Below are 14,736 nucleotides of genomic sequence, written 5' to 3' on the forward strand. Positions count from 1 at the left end.
CTGGCCATGAACTAAAAAAAGAAAGTTTCATGTGCAGACAAGGAAGGACTTTACGATGAGGGTGGCAGAGCACTGGAACTGGAGCCCAGGGAGGTTGTGGGGTCTCCCTCTCTGGAGACATCCTAAACCCACCTGGACACCTTCCAGGTAACCCTGCATTGTCAGGGGGTTGGACTGAGTAATATCCAGAGATCCCTTTCAACCCAAACAATTCTGTGATTCTCTGATGTTACCTCTGGCCACAATGTGATGGACTGTGGAGCAGGGCGAGCGAGGACCTGCCTTAGCTCTGCCCAGCCCAGCAGCATTCGCCTCAGCATCATCAGCGCGGGATTGGCAGCACCGACACTCGCGGGGATGGCGGAGGCGGCGGCTCCCTGCAGGGAGGGCTCTGAGGGGAACACAGCTCCGCTGGCAGGGCAGGGCAAGCTCTGAAGGGAACACAGCTCCGCTGGCAGGGCAGGGCAAGCTCTGAGGGGAACACAGTTCCGCTGGCAGGGCAGGGCAGGGCCGGCTCTGAGGGGACACAGCTCGGCGGGCAGGGCAGGGCAGGGCCGGCTCTGAGGGGACACAGCTCCGCTGGCAGGGCAGGGCAGGGCCGGCTCTGAGGGGACACAGCTCCGCGGGCAGGGCAGGGCAGGGCCGGCTCTGAAGGGACACAGCTCGGCGGGCAGGGCAGGGCAGGGCCGGCTCTGAGGGGACACAGCTCGGCGGGCAGGGCAGGGCAGGGCCGGCTCTGAGGGGACACAGCTCCGCGGGCAGGGCAGGGCCGGCTCTGAGGGAACACAGCTCCGCTGGCAGGGCAGGGCAGGGCCGGCTCTGAGGGAACACAGCTCCGCTGGCAGGGCAGGGCAAGGCCGGCTCTGAGGGGACACAGCTCCGCTGGCAGGGCAGGGCAAGGCCGGCTCTGAGGGAACCCAGCTCCGCTGGCAGGGCAGGGCAGGGCCGGCTCCGAGGGGACACAGCCCCGCCCTCAGCCCGCCCTGAGGGCACGGCGGGCAGCGCGTGCCGGGGGCAGCTCTCGCGATACGCTCGGGCGGCGCCGGGCGGTGCAGGGGCAGGCGCGGCGCTCTCGCGAGAGCCGGGCGCGCGGAAGCGGCGTGGCGTGCGCAGGGCTGTGCCGTGAGGGGCCGTGAGGGGCCGTGAGGGACCGTGAGGGCCGCACCGGCAGCCGCAGGATGCCGAGCGCCGCCGGCCGCGGGCAGGGCCAGGACCGCCGCCCGGAGAACGACGACTCCTCGGCGGCTGATGTGGGTCTCCGCAGGGAACGCGGCGGGCGCGCTGTTGAGGCTCCCTGGGGTGGGGGGGCTGGGCCCAGGCTGGATTTGGCCGAGCCCCGGTTTGGCCGAGCCGGGGGCACGGCTGCCGATGGCATTACCCTGTCTGTCCCCCCGCTCCCCCCTCGCCGGGCCCAGCCTGTGATTCCCTGAAGAGCTCTGAAACCCCCAGAAACACCTGGGCTGCTCCTCCCCAGCCCGAGGTTTCTGCAGGGGCTCCTGCTGGCCTGGCAGGTGCTTCTGCCTTGTACGTGAAGATCACAGAGCAGGGCTGAAAAACTGTAGGCCCGTGCTTCTTCAAAGGAAAAGTACTAACAACGAGCGTCAGTTCATTTTGTTATAAAGTAATTTGTGCTTATTGTTGCATCAGCGATAAGGAATTCCAAGTATTGGTGGCTCCCCTGAAGTTACAAATAGGCCACAATTCATCAAAAGCAGACAAGCAAAGACCCTCCCCAAATAAAGTGTTTAGTGGGAACTTTTGTTCATGTGTTGAATAGAATAAAATAAATAAACCAAGGGGTTTTGTTTGGAAATTAATGGGAAAACAGAACTGTGATGTTTTGATGAAAATTGCCTTCCTCTATGCCTTACCTGGCAGATTTTGTTAACAGTTCAGCTCCTCTGGCCTCTGACAATTCAGTGTGCCTGAAGATGGGAAGGAAATATTTAATCTCTCTAACATAGGGCTCAGATATCTTTTGAGGAGTAGGCTCTTTGTAGAGATAATCACACTAACTCTCTGTGTAACAGGCAATGATTGTCATGCATGGTTGCAGTTGCTGGAATTATTTTTTCCATCGAGGGCACAATTGTCTTCTCTCCCTTGTGTATCTGAGTCCAAAATGCATTTTTTAAAATATTACTGCTAATTATTTTGTGTTCCTTCAGTTAATTCTGTGATGATGTTAGTTTTTTTGGTGTGTGCTTCTTTGATGTATGTTTCTCACCTCCATTCTAGGATTATGCTAAGGAAAGATATGGAGTGTCATCAATGATACAATCCCAAGAGAAACCAGGTCAGTTGAAAAATAAAAAAAGTTTTTGCAAGAGAGAGGGTGGGGAAAAAAGAAAAAAAGAAGTTACCTACCAAATATCTTCAGTACTTCCTTGAGAAATCATTTACCAAACTTTTCCATTCAAATCCCACTGGCAATTTACCCCTTTATTGGGATACATTTGGCACTTGTGAGACACTGGGAGTGCCATGTCCAGCTTTGGGCTCTCCAGTGCAAGGAAGGCATTAACATTTTGGAACAGCCCAGTGGAGAGCTACCAGGGGGCTGGAGCACAGCTTCTGAGGGAGCTGAGCTTCTTCAGCCTGGAGAAAAGGAGGCTGTGTAATCTCACAGCTTAAATCTGCTTCATGGGAGGGTGTAGGAAAGATAAGGCCAGGCTTTGAAGGTGTGTGGTAATTGGACTGAAGGTCATGGCCACCAGTCAGAGCAGGAAATTGAGATTGGAGGGAAGAAAAAAAATCATTAAATTTGGTTGAATATTGGAGCTCAATTGTGGATTAGGAGGAATCTCAGTCTTTGCCCTTGCCTGGACTGTGCCTTAAACAGTTTGTCTGTTTTGTGCCTGTCCATCACTGCAGACTATTTTTAAAATGATTGTTAATTATAATGTACTGAGTGCTGAGATGTCAGGTTTTTTCTGCATTTGGAGTAAGTTCTGCTGTGACTGATTACAGCAGTGCTGTCTGAGTATGATGTGTCTGCTTATGCAGCCTGCCATTTCTCCTGTACATGGGCACCAAATCCATTCATATTGGATATTAACATTTATGGGTTTTATCAGCCATACCACTCTGAACTCAGGAAATCCTGATTTTCTCCTGATGGGGAATTGGGATTCAGGAAAACTTAGTGACCACAGAACATTCTCCCAGGCCAATATCCCATGGAATATTAATCCTTGGATTAAATTCAGTGCATGAAATGGTAATGGGGGAAAGGAACAGACTGGCTTCTTGTAACTTCCTCATAGTAAAATGTAGAACAATAACATCATCTGTGATTAGGTGATTTTTCTTTCTCCTTTGAGTGGTTGTTTTGGTTGATGCCCCTTTAGGAGGGGAAATGCAGAATGCAGGGAAGAGAAGCAGTCACAAAAGCACTCACAGGGTGGAAACAACTGAAGGGGAGTTTTATACCCGGAATGTAACAGGACAAGCAAATCAGCAGAGCCTGCATTAGCAGTGATTGTTGAATAAAATCCATCCTAGCTGCCAGGGAAAGGGAGCTGGAGTTGAAATCACGTTGGAAGCAGCCCCAGCTCTGTTTCCTCTCCTGGGTTTGCATTCCAGAGCAAACAACTGTGTGGGGGACCTGAGCTGGCAGATTGAGATGGCAGATCCAGTCCTGCTTTCATGGAGAAATGCCAACTGTCTCATATTCAAAAGAAACACTCAAAAGTACTGGAGAAAAATCTATGTTGAGAAGGAAAGTGGTGAAGGCTAAAGGAAATCATATGAAAAAGGCTGAGTGTCATATTTAGGTGTGTTGTCCCCTTGACCTCTCATCCTTGTTTAAAAAAACTTCAGTGTATGGACAATGTTGAGTGAGTTTTCCATTTGGCTTAAAATGCAATCTGTGGCACTCTGCTGTTCTGTAATGTTAGAAAGTGGTTTTCCAGAACACCAAAATAGGTAATGATAAAGAACAAAATGTGTATAACAAACAAGCTGAAGATCAGCCTAGTCTCTTCCTTGAGACTAATGCACTTTTATTTGCAGGTTCAATAATTCCTGCCAGGGAAGGCTCTTGCCAAAGGGCTCACAGGAGGGTGGGATATTGTCATCAGTAGCTCCCCAAAGTGTTCTGCCTGCCTTGGGTGTCTTGGAGGAGCTGCTGCTTGGGACAGGGAGTGGTGGAGAAGCCCAGATAGGTGTGTTCCATCTATCTGCAGTGGATTCATGTTGTTTCTGAGGTGTGTGTGAAGGCTCTGGGGTCTGCTGCCATTCCTGGCTCAGAGGAGCCCGTGGTGGTACGGGGTGTGCAGCCAGCACAGCCCAGGGGGCTGCAGGAGTGCTGCTGTTCTGCTCACTGCAGTTACTGCACTGTCCTGGAACTGCTGCCTGGACAGGGCACTCACCCAGCTTACAGGGATCAGAACAAGTTACTCTTCCTTTCCAAGCTTAAAGCTTATTGTCCTTTTGCCATGCTGCTGGGTTCTTGTTCCTCTGCAGGCAAATTGAAACTGTCAGGTTCACAACTTTGTTTCTCCACCTGGCTGTGTTGAGCTCACACACACCTGTGCCTTCTTTCTTGGCCCACTTAAGTCTTTCTTCTATTTATGTTGGCTGCCCTGGCTATCTGATGTTCTTGCCCCCTGTCATGTCAGGTCTTTAAGTCCTTCCTGCTAGCTTGAGGCTATGTTTGCTAGTAAAACTCCATTTTTGGCCATTCCTTTTTTCTCCCTTCAGACCCATTATCTCACATCCCCTCCCTGGAAGCTGCTTTCATCTAATACTGCTTTTGATTTTCAGGTTTTTATGTCAAACTTGCCTTCTCTTTTTCAAATTTTTCCAGTACTTTGAAGATGCTGGCACCACACAGAGACAGCACAAATATTGATCCTAGTGTTCTAAATTCCATGGTGCAGGATAAATTATCTTAGTAAACAGGTTGATGTGACAGGCAGGGATTTGGGTCTGGAGGTGAAAAAGTGTTTGTTTTATGTATTCCACACAGTTTTTTTTGACTTTTATCCTCTCCTCCTATGTTTGGAAGAGGTTGGAGTTCTGAGAGAAAAAGAAGAGATTGGGCTGTACATTAAGGGAAAAAAGAACTGGATTTGGGAAGTGTCAGAGGAAGGAAGCAAAGTGGCATAGTTGCTACATCCAGCTCATTGCAGTGGAGCACAGTGACAGGAACAGAGGCAATGGGCACAATGAACATCAGGAGGTTTTTTTTTTCCTGTGAGGGTGACCAGGGTTTGGTACAGGTTGCTCAGGAAGAGTTTCCCTTCTTGAGAATACTAAAAAAACATCAGAGCATGATCTTGGACAGCTGGCTCTATGCCACCCTGGGTGGGAGGAGTTCCAGAGACTCATCCCAGCCTCATCCATATAACAATTCTAGTGTTTAATATGTCTTGTTTACCCTTAGTGAAATATGAACTGTTAGGTGTCCAGAAGACTTTAAAAAATATTTATCAAATGCAGATGGTTCATGAAACACTGAGGATCCATGAAAGGTGTAACACCTCATTCTGTCTTATTGCTTCTGCCTAGAAAATGTTTTAACTTTGGAACAATACAGTTTCAAGTTGACTGAGGTAATTTTAACTGTCTGAATTAATCAAACTCTTAGAAATATGAAGGTTGTGGATTGTGATGGTTGAATGTTTCCTATAGTTCTACACAAAGTTTGAATATCAGAAATTGCTGGCAAATGATAACATCTTTATTCCCATTTCTCCCTTCCCCACTAGCCCCACACACACTCACACATACACACTGTATGAATATATTTGAGTCAATTTCCTGTCACATTTCTCTGTGCACCTCCATTCTGCTCTGGATTTGATATGTGTGTGTGAAGAAAGAACTGCATTGCCCTGACATAAGCTAATAAAAGTTTTCAATCCCCTAAAATCCCCAGTGCAGAATAATAGGCTTGCAGGGCAAGCTGTGACTGGTATTCAGAGACAGAAGGAAGGAGTCCAGAGCAGCAGATGGTAATCTGGAGCAGGCAAAAATTGTTGTTTTTTTTTCCAAAACTTTAGAAAAGTTCTGTCAGGAAAAGTCTACAGTGTGTCTTAGCAAATTTAATGGGAGAAGTTTGTGAGGAAAGAATCATGCCAGGAATACCAGCATGCACCAGCATGCATGTTATTAGGATGTAATGGTTGTATAAAATTTTTAGTCCTGATTTATTTAGAGATATTTTCCTTGATAACTTTTTTTTCCCCTTTGCTATCCAAAATCTGTGCTTTCCAAGCCATGCAATTCCTGTTGTTATCTAGCTTTGCAGCTACCTTGGATTTGAAGGGTTCTTCTGATCAAGTCCTGCCTCTGACAGTGATGTTAGTGCTTGATCAGGTTGTCAAAGAGATTTTTTTAAAATGGATGTTAGCCATTTTATACAGTAATACTCTAATTGCTCCAAAATGCTGATGTTTTAATCAAAGTAAGTATTTTTAAATTGATAGTGCACATTTATTTGTGGTTTCTTTCCGTTCTTTATTTTAAATAATAGTTCCTTTACAGTTATATTAATCCTACTTATGTAAGGTAGATGCAGAGAGTAGTCCTGTCCCCTCTGAGCCTTTGTTTGGCTGGGTTCACCGTGCAGCTCTGACCCTGCCCAGTGCAGCAGAGGCTCACACTAGTAAGTGCAGGTAGCACAGTGAAGTGCTATCAAAACCAGTTCAGTCCTGCTGGGTTCTGCCACCCGTGAACTGCAGTGAGCCTTGCTGTTGGTGAAGTGCAGCTTGACCCTGCTGTGGAAGTCAAAAATGAACAATTCAAAGCTACTGCATCAAGAACAAGTCACTAAGAAAGGAAATGGGATTTTGTGTGTTTTCAGTAAGTCAGTTATGCTGTTGATACAAAACCCAATGTTTTGGATTTATTATCAATTTTATCAATAGCAATGGTAGGAAGTGCATTTGGAGTTTGAAGTGAGGAGCTGTTTTAAGGTGTGTGTTTTTTCTGTCATTCAGATCGAGTTCTGGTTCGCATCAAAGACTTGACAGTGGAGAAGGCTGATAAAGAGGTTTGGGTTCGTGGCAGAGTTCACACCAGCAGAGCTAAAGGTGAGAGGCCTCCAGGGTTTCTGGTTTTATTTCCTCATTTCATTACTACAACCTAATGTTTATTTTGGTTTCATGACCTGTAGCTTATGTCTTACATTCAAGAAAACTTTGCCACCTGGTTACTCAGGGTTGCTTCAATGTTACTTTGACTGATTCTTTTCTCTTTTTCCACCTCTCTTTTTCCCAAGAGGGAAGAGAAGATTTTGGTGTTAGCTGTGTAGAAATCAATTATTGTAGTTGAAGTGATTTTTTTTTTAGTGTATTACTAAATAATCTATGGACAATTGTAAATAATAGTAATTTTAAAATGTCATCATTCTCCTTAAGGTGTTAATTATTGTGAGATAAAACACTTCTAAGCTTCTACAGTAAAGCATACGTGTATTGTAAGTGTATCTGTTGTCAGACAGGTCATATTTCTTTTGCTGCACGTGTATATTTTCACCACACCTTTGCTTTGACAGGAAACAAAAATCTGTTAACATTTCAGAGTTCTTACTTTCGATTACCTGTATCTAATAATATCAATTTGGACTTAAAATAAGAAACATCATCTTTCTTTAGCAAGACAAAAGGGAAACCCTTTTGTGGATCCTCAGCAGTGTGGGCTGTCACCCTTGGCTGTCTGACAGCCATATTTCTTCCCTGGAATCACAAGTTCCCTCTGGAGACCAGGTTGCCATATGCAAACTTCAATAGGCTTTGGCCTTTGCAGTTGACATCAGATGCTGACAACTGTTGTGCTGGTTTCAGTTATGTTTGGCAGCTCTGTAGATATAAATAACTTGTCTTTCCAAGAATTGAAAAAAAAAAAGCATGAAGAAATTATCTTCACAAATGAAACTTAACAGTAGTCTTAAAATTGGGAATGATGCAAATTAGGGGCAAGAATCCAGTACAGAATATCATCAGAGATACCAGATTAATTTCTCTTTTTGAGAATTCATTTTTTTTAAACATGTCCCTCTTAATGAGAGTCAGTTAAAATAAGGAACTGCATTACAATATGTACACATGATGCACATTTTAATTTGTGTTAGAATCTTTAAACTTAAGCAGTCCTCTGTGATTTCCTCAGTAATTTTGTCATGGAAATCTCTCAGTTAATTAAAGAAATTGTCAGCTCCAAAAGCTGTGAAAGCCTTGGTCATTACATCATGAAGTTGTTCAGACAGAAGGCACTCTGATTTAAATGTTGCTGTTGTTACTATCATCCATATATAAATTAGAGTATATCATCCATATATAAATTAGAGTATCCTTATGGCTTTTTTTTTTTTTTTCAATTGTAGGAAGAGTTCAGGCTATTAACAGAATTCAGGATATTAGAAGCAGGTGTCTGTGCAGACCTTGAAAGCAATGTAAAGTCCTGTGGTTGTTGATTGCTCTCTGTAATACATTGATATGTGGGATCTTGTATGATGGATACATTTACATCAAACACAGTAATATCTCTGTAACAGGACAACATGAACTTTAAATAAACTGTTGTAATCCTTCACTTTTGTTTTTGATGAAACAAAAGTGCTTATTTTCAAAACTCTTTAACACAACCTGAAGAATGAAAGCAAAAGGAATTGATCATGAGCATGAATGATCTGAATTTATTGATAGTGTCTCTTATTTCCTCTTGGTCTGACAACACAGAACAATTCTGACATTCAGGGAGTGCTGCTAGGGAATGCCATATGCTTGTTTACTTAAGCTTTGGGGAAAGAATCTTACAAGAAAAGCAAATGTTTAAGAGTAAAAAGTAATATTAGCCTTTCCCACACACAACATGGCACTATTCTACCACTGTGGAAAGGAAAGCCTTGCAGGAAACAGGAAAATCTTTCCCAAAAACAAGCTTTAGTTTTTCTCAGAAACTTGAATTTGACTCCTAAATAACCAGTGTAGCCTTTATTTAACCCTGTCTGGTCCTGACCAATAAACCAAAAAAAATTAATGGGAGCAACTGCAGATTCCAGCTGTCTCCTATAGCAAGTCACTCATAGAGTCTGATGGAAATGAACTGAAGGATGTGTAAAGAATGGGGTGCTGGGAATTTCTGTGGGTTGTACTAAAATTAAAGTGCACAGGGCCCTGTGGTTTGTATCATGGATTGAATAAATGTTATTTCTGGCCTTATTTTAAAGCCAGCCTAATCTACTGATCACATTTATCATTGAAAAGCCCTTGGGAATTTGGTCTGGGTTTGGCCAGGCAGCTGGGACTTGTGCAGAATGTTAGACCTGAAAATAGATTTTGGGTTATTAATCCAAAGGTCTATGAAACATCTGAAAATAAGAATTCCACCAAGAGCAATTTAAAGATTGGGCCAGATTTTATAATAAACCATGTAAAGTCTTCTCTTTGCTGGCAAATGTATGTAACCATCATTTAATTTATATAACCAACATTTTTTTACTCTTTGTACATGTTACTTCCTTATATCCTTTTCTTTCATAAGGTCTTGTGTGATTTGGTACTTTCATCCAACACAGATGGTGGATTACTGCTTGCTTGATGTGCTTATTTTTGATGGAATTCTCTTATTTGTTCAGTGCCTGAACATTCTATTCATTTTACCATGTCAGATGCTTTTAACCAAATTTCTTTTAAAACTTTTTGTCTTTTAAGCATTCTTGTGAGACATGGTATTGTTTTTATAGTAGGAACTTAGAGTAGTTTACTGTTGAAAGTGAGTAAATTTGGTGCTGTACTTTTTACCTAAACACCACAGAAGTATTTTGAAACGCATAGAGAAGATCCCATTGTCCAAATTTTTTCTTACTCAAATGCTTCCTTTTTTGCATCTCTTGATCTTGGAAAGGCTTCTAAGCATGAGCTAGATTTGATTATGGCTGGTCTTTTTGATACTTTATTTTGAATGCCTTCAGCTCTCCCAGGAAAAGTTCTCTTCCCTCTTTTAATCTTTGTGCCTGGGATATTTTAGCCAGCCCTGTGAGTGAGGTCCGTTTGATCACTTATCTTCTGTGTGATTACAAGTTGGTTGCCTTCTGCAAAACATCCTCGTCCTTCATGGAAACAGCTCCTGTTACTCATGGCAAAGACATTTGAGTGCTTTTATAATGCAGATATTCATCAGACTTGCAGTGTTTGGGATTAAGTACAACCACCAGACTTTTGGATGAGGATCTGAGCAAGCTGCTCTTGGTGAGGATGTCCCTGCTTGTTGCAGGGGGTTGGACTGGGTGGCCCTTAAAGGTCCCTTCCAACCCCAGCTATTCTGTGGTAGCAGGTCATTTCATTATTTCCCTCTCTTAGAGTTGTTACATCATAGCTGCCTTCAGCTGAGCATCTTTTGCTTGAACAGCGCTGAAACTTTGATCGTATTTTGCTAAATTGTTTGTGACTAAAATCATGAGACAAATACTATCTCCTAGAAAATACTGTATCCAACCACACTGTAAGAAGCACTGAGATGTCAAAGATGTGAGATAAGACTCCCTTATCTAAAGAAACTCATCATATTGTACTTTGTTGACTTGCTGGATCTGAAACACAGCCTGTATTTTTCTAATTTAAATCTGTTATTTAATGTTTGCCTGCAAGAAATACATGCATCTGTGTCATATTGGATATTGCAGCCTCTGGAATACAGAAATAGTTGTACTCTGTTTTCTGAAAATATGTAATTAATCTTGTTGCATTTTTATTGTAGGACAAGATTAGTCATTTCCAATAAATATAATTAATGTTTAATAATATTTGGTACTGGTTTTGTATGTTTGCTTTTATTTCCATGAGATTGTGTTCAAGGGTTCTGCATTTATTTTCTGATACTCTTGAATTACTGATACTGATATCAGTGCCTTTACCAGATACTGGTACACCAGTGAAATATTTGTTGTTAATTTCTCTCTAGAAAGAAGCATTTAAAATCACCATATTTCCTTAAAACTAAGTTAAGAAATAAGTGATTATTAGAAATGTCAGCAGAAGTATGAAATGATCATAACTGTCAGCTAAACAGATTAGAAAGATCTTTGTTGACTTGGAAATACCCATTTTAAAAGTCAACAAAATGCACTATGTTCTTTGTATATTATTATTAATTCCTATTAACTTCTTTTTCCCTAAGCTGTTCATGAATAAATTGCTCTTACAGGAATTTTTAATTGGGTCTTTTAAGTTCTTGTCATTCACTAGAATCAATACTCCTTTTGTTCCCCTTCTTTCTGAATGTGTGGTGTATTATAGAATGAACATTGTTAGTTTAGTCCTTGTGGTGCAAAATCAAGCCCATTTCTCTCAGAGCAGCTTTGTAAACTCTATAGCTTTGATTTGAGAAGATGAGAAAAAAACCTCTTTAAAAATAGTTTAGACTTGAGGTAGTTGTGAGCGAAGAAACAAGGAAAAGTATGATTTATTTCTTGCAGTTGAAGGAAAAGTTACTTTAAAAGTTATGATTTGTTGCTTTTCTTTTGTTTAAATATTCTTTATCTTGGAAGGCTTACTGTTATTTTTAGAAAAGGACCTTTCAAATGTTTATAGATGTAAGGCACAATTATTTAATTTATCTCAATGGCTGTGTTTGTGTGTACATGCATGCACAGCTGAGAAGTTTGAAGCAGCTTTGTGGAGGGGGGGCAATGATGAATGAGAGAGAGATGCACAGTCTTAAAAGCTCAGTTTATAATTAGGTAGTAAAGAGTTTTTTCTCATTCACAAAGCCCTCGAGTAACTTGTCCTTAATACACCTGTGTTGTTTCTCTTTGTATTCAGGGAAGCAGTGCTTCTTAGTCCTGCGTCAGCAGCAGTTTAATATCCAGGCTCTTGTGGCTGTGGGACAGCATGCAAGCAAGCAGATGGTAAAGTTTGCTGCCAAGTAAGTAAGCAATTATATCCTGTTGTCAGAGTAAACAATGGTGGGAACCAGGACTCCCAGGGGTTGGGACCATTTTCACACATTAACATCAATGCTTCGTTTGTTTTAAAATGTAGTTATTTAAATTGTCAGCTCTCTATTGCGTTGAATACATTATACTGACAAAAGATAAAATAGAGAACAGGCTTGAAATTCATCCTGAACTGCTGAAGCAGCATTCTCTCGCCATAGACAACCTACATTTTCTTCCAAGCTGGCTAACAAAAAGTCTGGCAAGCTGAGCTTAGTGGGACACTTCATTTGGTGTGTGGTGGTGCTCTGTGTCTGCTCATGTTCAGCGTTTTTCTTCTACCAGACGTAGTGTAGTAATACATTTTATACTTAGAACTGATCTGAAGAAGTCCCACATTGAGAGTGGCTTACTGAGTTGAAGAAGTTAAAAGTAGCTTCTGTGCACTGGGTTAGTCTTATCTACACCTTATTTTTGGCACAAAAATTTTAATTTAAAAAAATTTGGTGGGATAATAGTTAGACTTGCCAATTGAAAAAATGTTTGTTGCAGCAATTTTGTTCCTAAAGATAAAAAAAATTGCCTTTCCCTTCTGTTTGCCTCAAGATTGTGCTTTCAGGTTGTCTTGTAATAAATATGTTTGTGTGACAAATGTGCTTTATAGTAGAACTTTAATCATGTCTATCAGCTTGTTCACAAATAGAAATGTGGATCAATTCTGTGCAGTTTATTGCAGAATATGTTTAGCATGTGGCACTTGAGTTGTTTCTGTGGTGTTCTTGGCACTACTCTCATGCCTGGAAAGGGAGCCCCCACTAATTAGCTGCAAAAGTGCTACAGCCTTCAACCTTCAATATGTCAGGGAGGGGAAAGATTCATTGTAGCAGAGACTTGCAGAAGCCAAGTTAAGAAGGTTGGGATAATGCTTGTGCTGATGGGGTTCAAGGCAGCAGGAAAACAGAAGCAGCAGTGTTTGTTGTTTGGTGTGCTCAGTGCTGGCAGTGCCAGTGTGAAACATGCTGTTCACAGGTGTTTAGGAGCCAAAGTGAAGTGTTCTGTTTCTTCATGAAATGATTTGTTCTCTCCAGTGCTTGGAATCTCTGAAAAGAATTAAGTGTATAATGTACTTGTTCCCCTAATTCATCTCCCTCAGAACTCCCAGCAGCCTGCCTGTGCTCCCTCGAGAAACTTGTGCTACAGAACAGTGGAACAACTCTTAGAGTTGTGATGCACACTCTTCTGTTCTCCAGTTCTCTCCAATATCTCTCCTTTTCAGTTTTCTTTGTGGTTCTTCCCTGCACAGCTGAATTTCTTACACTTCATGATTGGTAGATCTTTGTGGTTTGGAGCTCATGAGAGGGAAGCTGGTCTTTACTCTATTTTTCCATATGCTGACTGCCACTTATAAACCTTCTGTGGTGGATTTTTGTGATTCACTGATCTTTTTTTACTCAGTTAGTTTTCTGCCAGTTAGTGATTTAAATTAGGTGATGGAGGTCAAGAGCTAACAAGGAATGGTGGTGGAAGAGGGTATCTGGAAACAGTAGAGGGTAAAGCTCCTTACTTTTCTGGCAGCAGTGAACTGTTAAATCAGGCAGAACTTCATCCTTAGGTTCTTCCCAAGTCCTTGTCATCTTCCCTCTTGATGAGACAGACTTGAATTCCTCAGAGTAGCCAGAGTGATGATGTTTGTACTGTGCTTTGACTTTTCCTTCTGCTTCTTTTTTGGGATAACGTTTGCTAGCCAAATCCTGGTTCTTCAGCCTCACTTACTTTGTAGCATTCATGTTTCCCTTATTATTTGTGCTTCTGAATGATTACATGTTCATCATCATGTTCTCTGGATGGTGTAACTCTGGTACAGCCTTCTGGATTTTCCTTTGGGGGTTTGCTCTTGGTTTTTTAAACCCCATTAGTGCAGTCATGTTCTCAGGATTCCTACCCACCAACAAACTTATTTTATTAATATCCTGCCATGCCCTCACTTTTTCCAGTGTTTCATCTCCTGCAGTTCTGTGTGCTGCTGGCACTGCAGCTGCCTCTTGTCCTCCAGAGGCTGCTGCTGTTCCCTGCTGGGTGCCCTGGGGTCACTGTGTCAGCAGCACCTGAAGCACAGCCCAGGACGTGCCTGTGCTCAGCCACTTCCCTGCTGCCTTTCACCTGCTCTGGGCTGATCCCATTATTTCCAGCAGATGAGGCTGGCCTTAGATGTCTAAAAATAACTATCCTGTTTCCCTGCCTTTCTCAGTGTCTTTTTTTGTCATCTCATTTCCTACATGTTAAATGAGGAAATACACGTTTTTTGAAGAAAACGTTTAACTCAAATATCTTAAATTTCAATTAAATTTTTAAGTGTTTTCACTGTATATTTATAGTATATAAACTATGTTTCCCATGTGCTATTTTTGGATACTTTCATGCTGTGTCCACAACTTTATTTAAAATAGTTTGTAAAATTCTGGATCTTGAATTTTTAATTTTAGTTTATTAAATAATGAGCATTTTTTGGTACAAATTTTCATAAATTATAAACAAACCAGTTCCTCTTTTAGATATTGGCACATGGAAACCAAGAACTTTCATAATGTTCTGTGGTCAGCAGCATTCATACAGTAATTACCACAATTATCATTACAATGGGAGTTTTTAGTTAAAGATACTTTATAGTGGTTCAACTCGGGTTTACAAAGAAATTTCTGTGAGTTTAACCATGGAAAGTTTCAAGCTGAACTTGCAAAACTAACATAGCACAGAGCCAGTGGAGATGCTGGAAATTGTTCTTGTCTTTATCAGAAAAAGCAATTCAGCCCAGTCCTTTTAGGGGTGCTGCATAAGAGAAACAGTTAATTGTC

The 14,736-nt window shown here is 42.1% G+C and overlaps 1 protein-coding gene across 1 annotated transcript in view; it reads left to right on the plus strand.

The window, feature by feature from the left end:
* The first annotated feature begins 1,146 nt into the window (after window positions 1–1,146).
* DARS1 (aspartyl-tRNA synthetase 1) overlaps window positions 1,147–14,736 on the plus strand; it is a 36,573-nt gene continuing 22,983 nt past the window's right edge. Inside the window, exons 1-4 of the mRNA XM_063161592.1 lie at window positions 1,147–1,250; window positions 2,239–2,296; window positions 6,948–7,040; window positions 11,772–11,874. Coding sequence (XP_063017662.1) covers window positions 1,179–1,250; window positions 2,239–2,296; window positions 6,948–7,040; window positions 11,772–11,874 — 326 coding nt within the window. The 5' untranslated portion in view covers window positions 1,147–1,178. The remainder of the gene's footprint in view (window positions 1,251–2,238; window positions 2,297–6,947; window positions 7,041–11,771; window positions 11,875–14,736) is intronic.

Source organism: Melospiza melodia, chromosome 8 (assembly GCF_035770615.1).
Source record: "Melospiza melodia melodia isolate bMelMel2 chromosome 8, bMelMel2.pri, whole genome shotgun sequence".
In the NCBI taxonomy this organism is placed as follows: Eukaryota; Metazoa; Chordata; class Aves; order Passeriformes; family Passerellidae; genus Melospiza; species Melospiza melodia.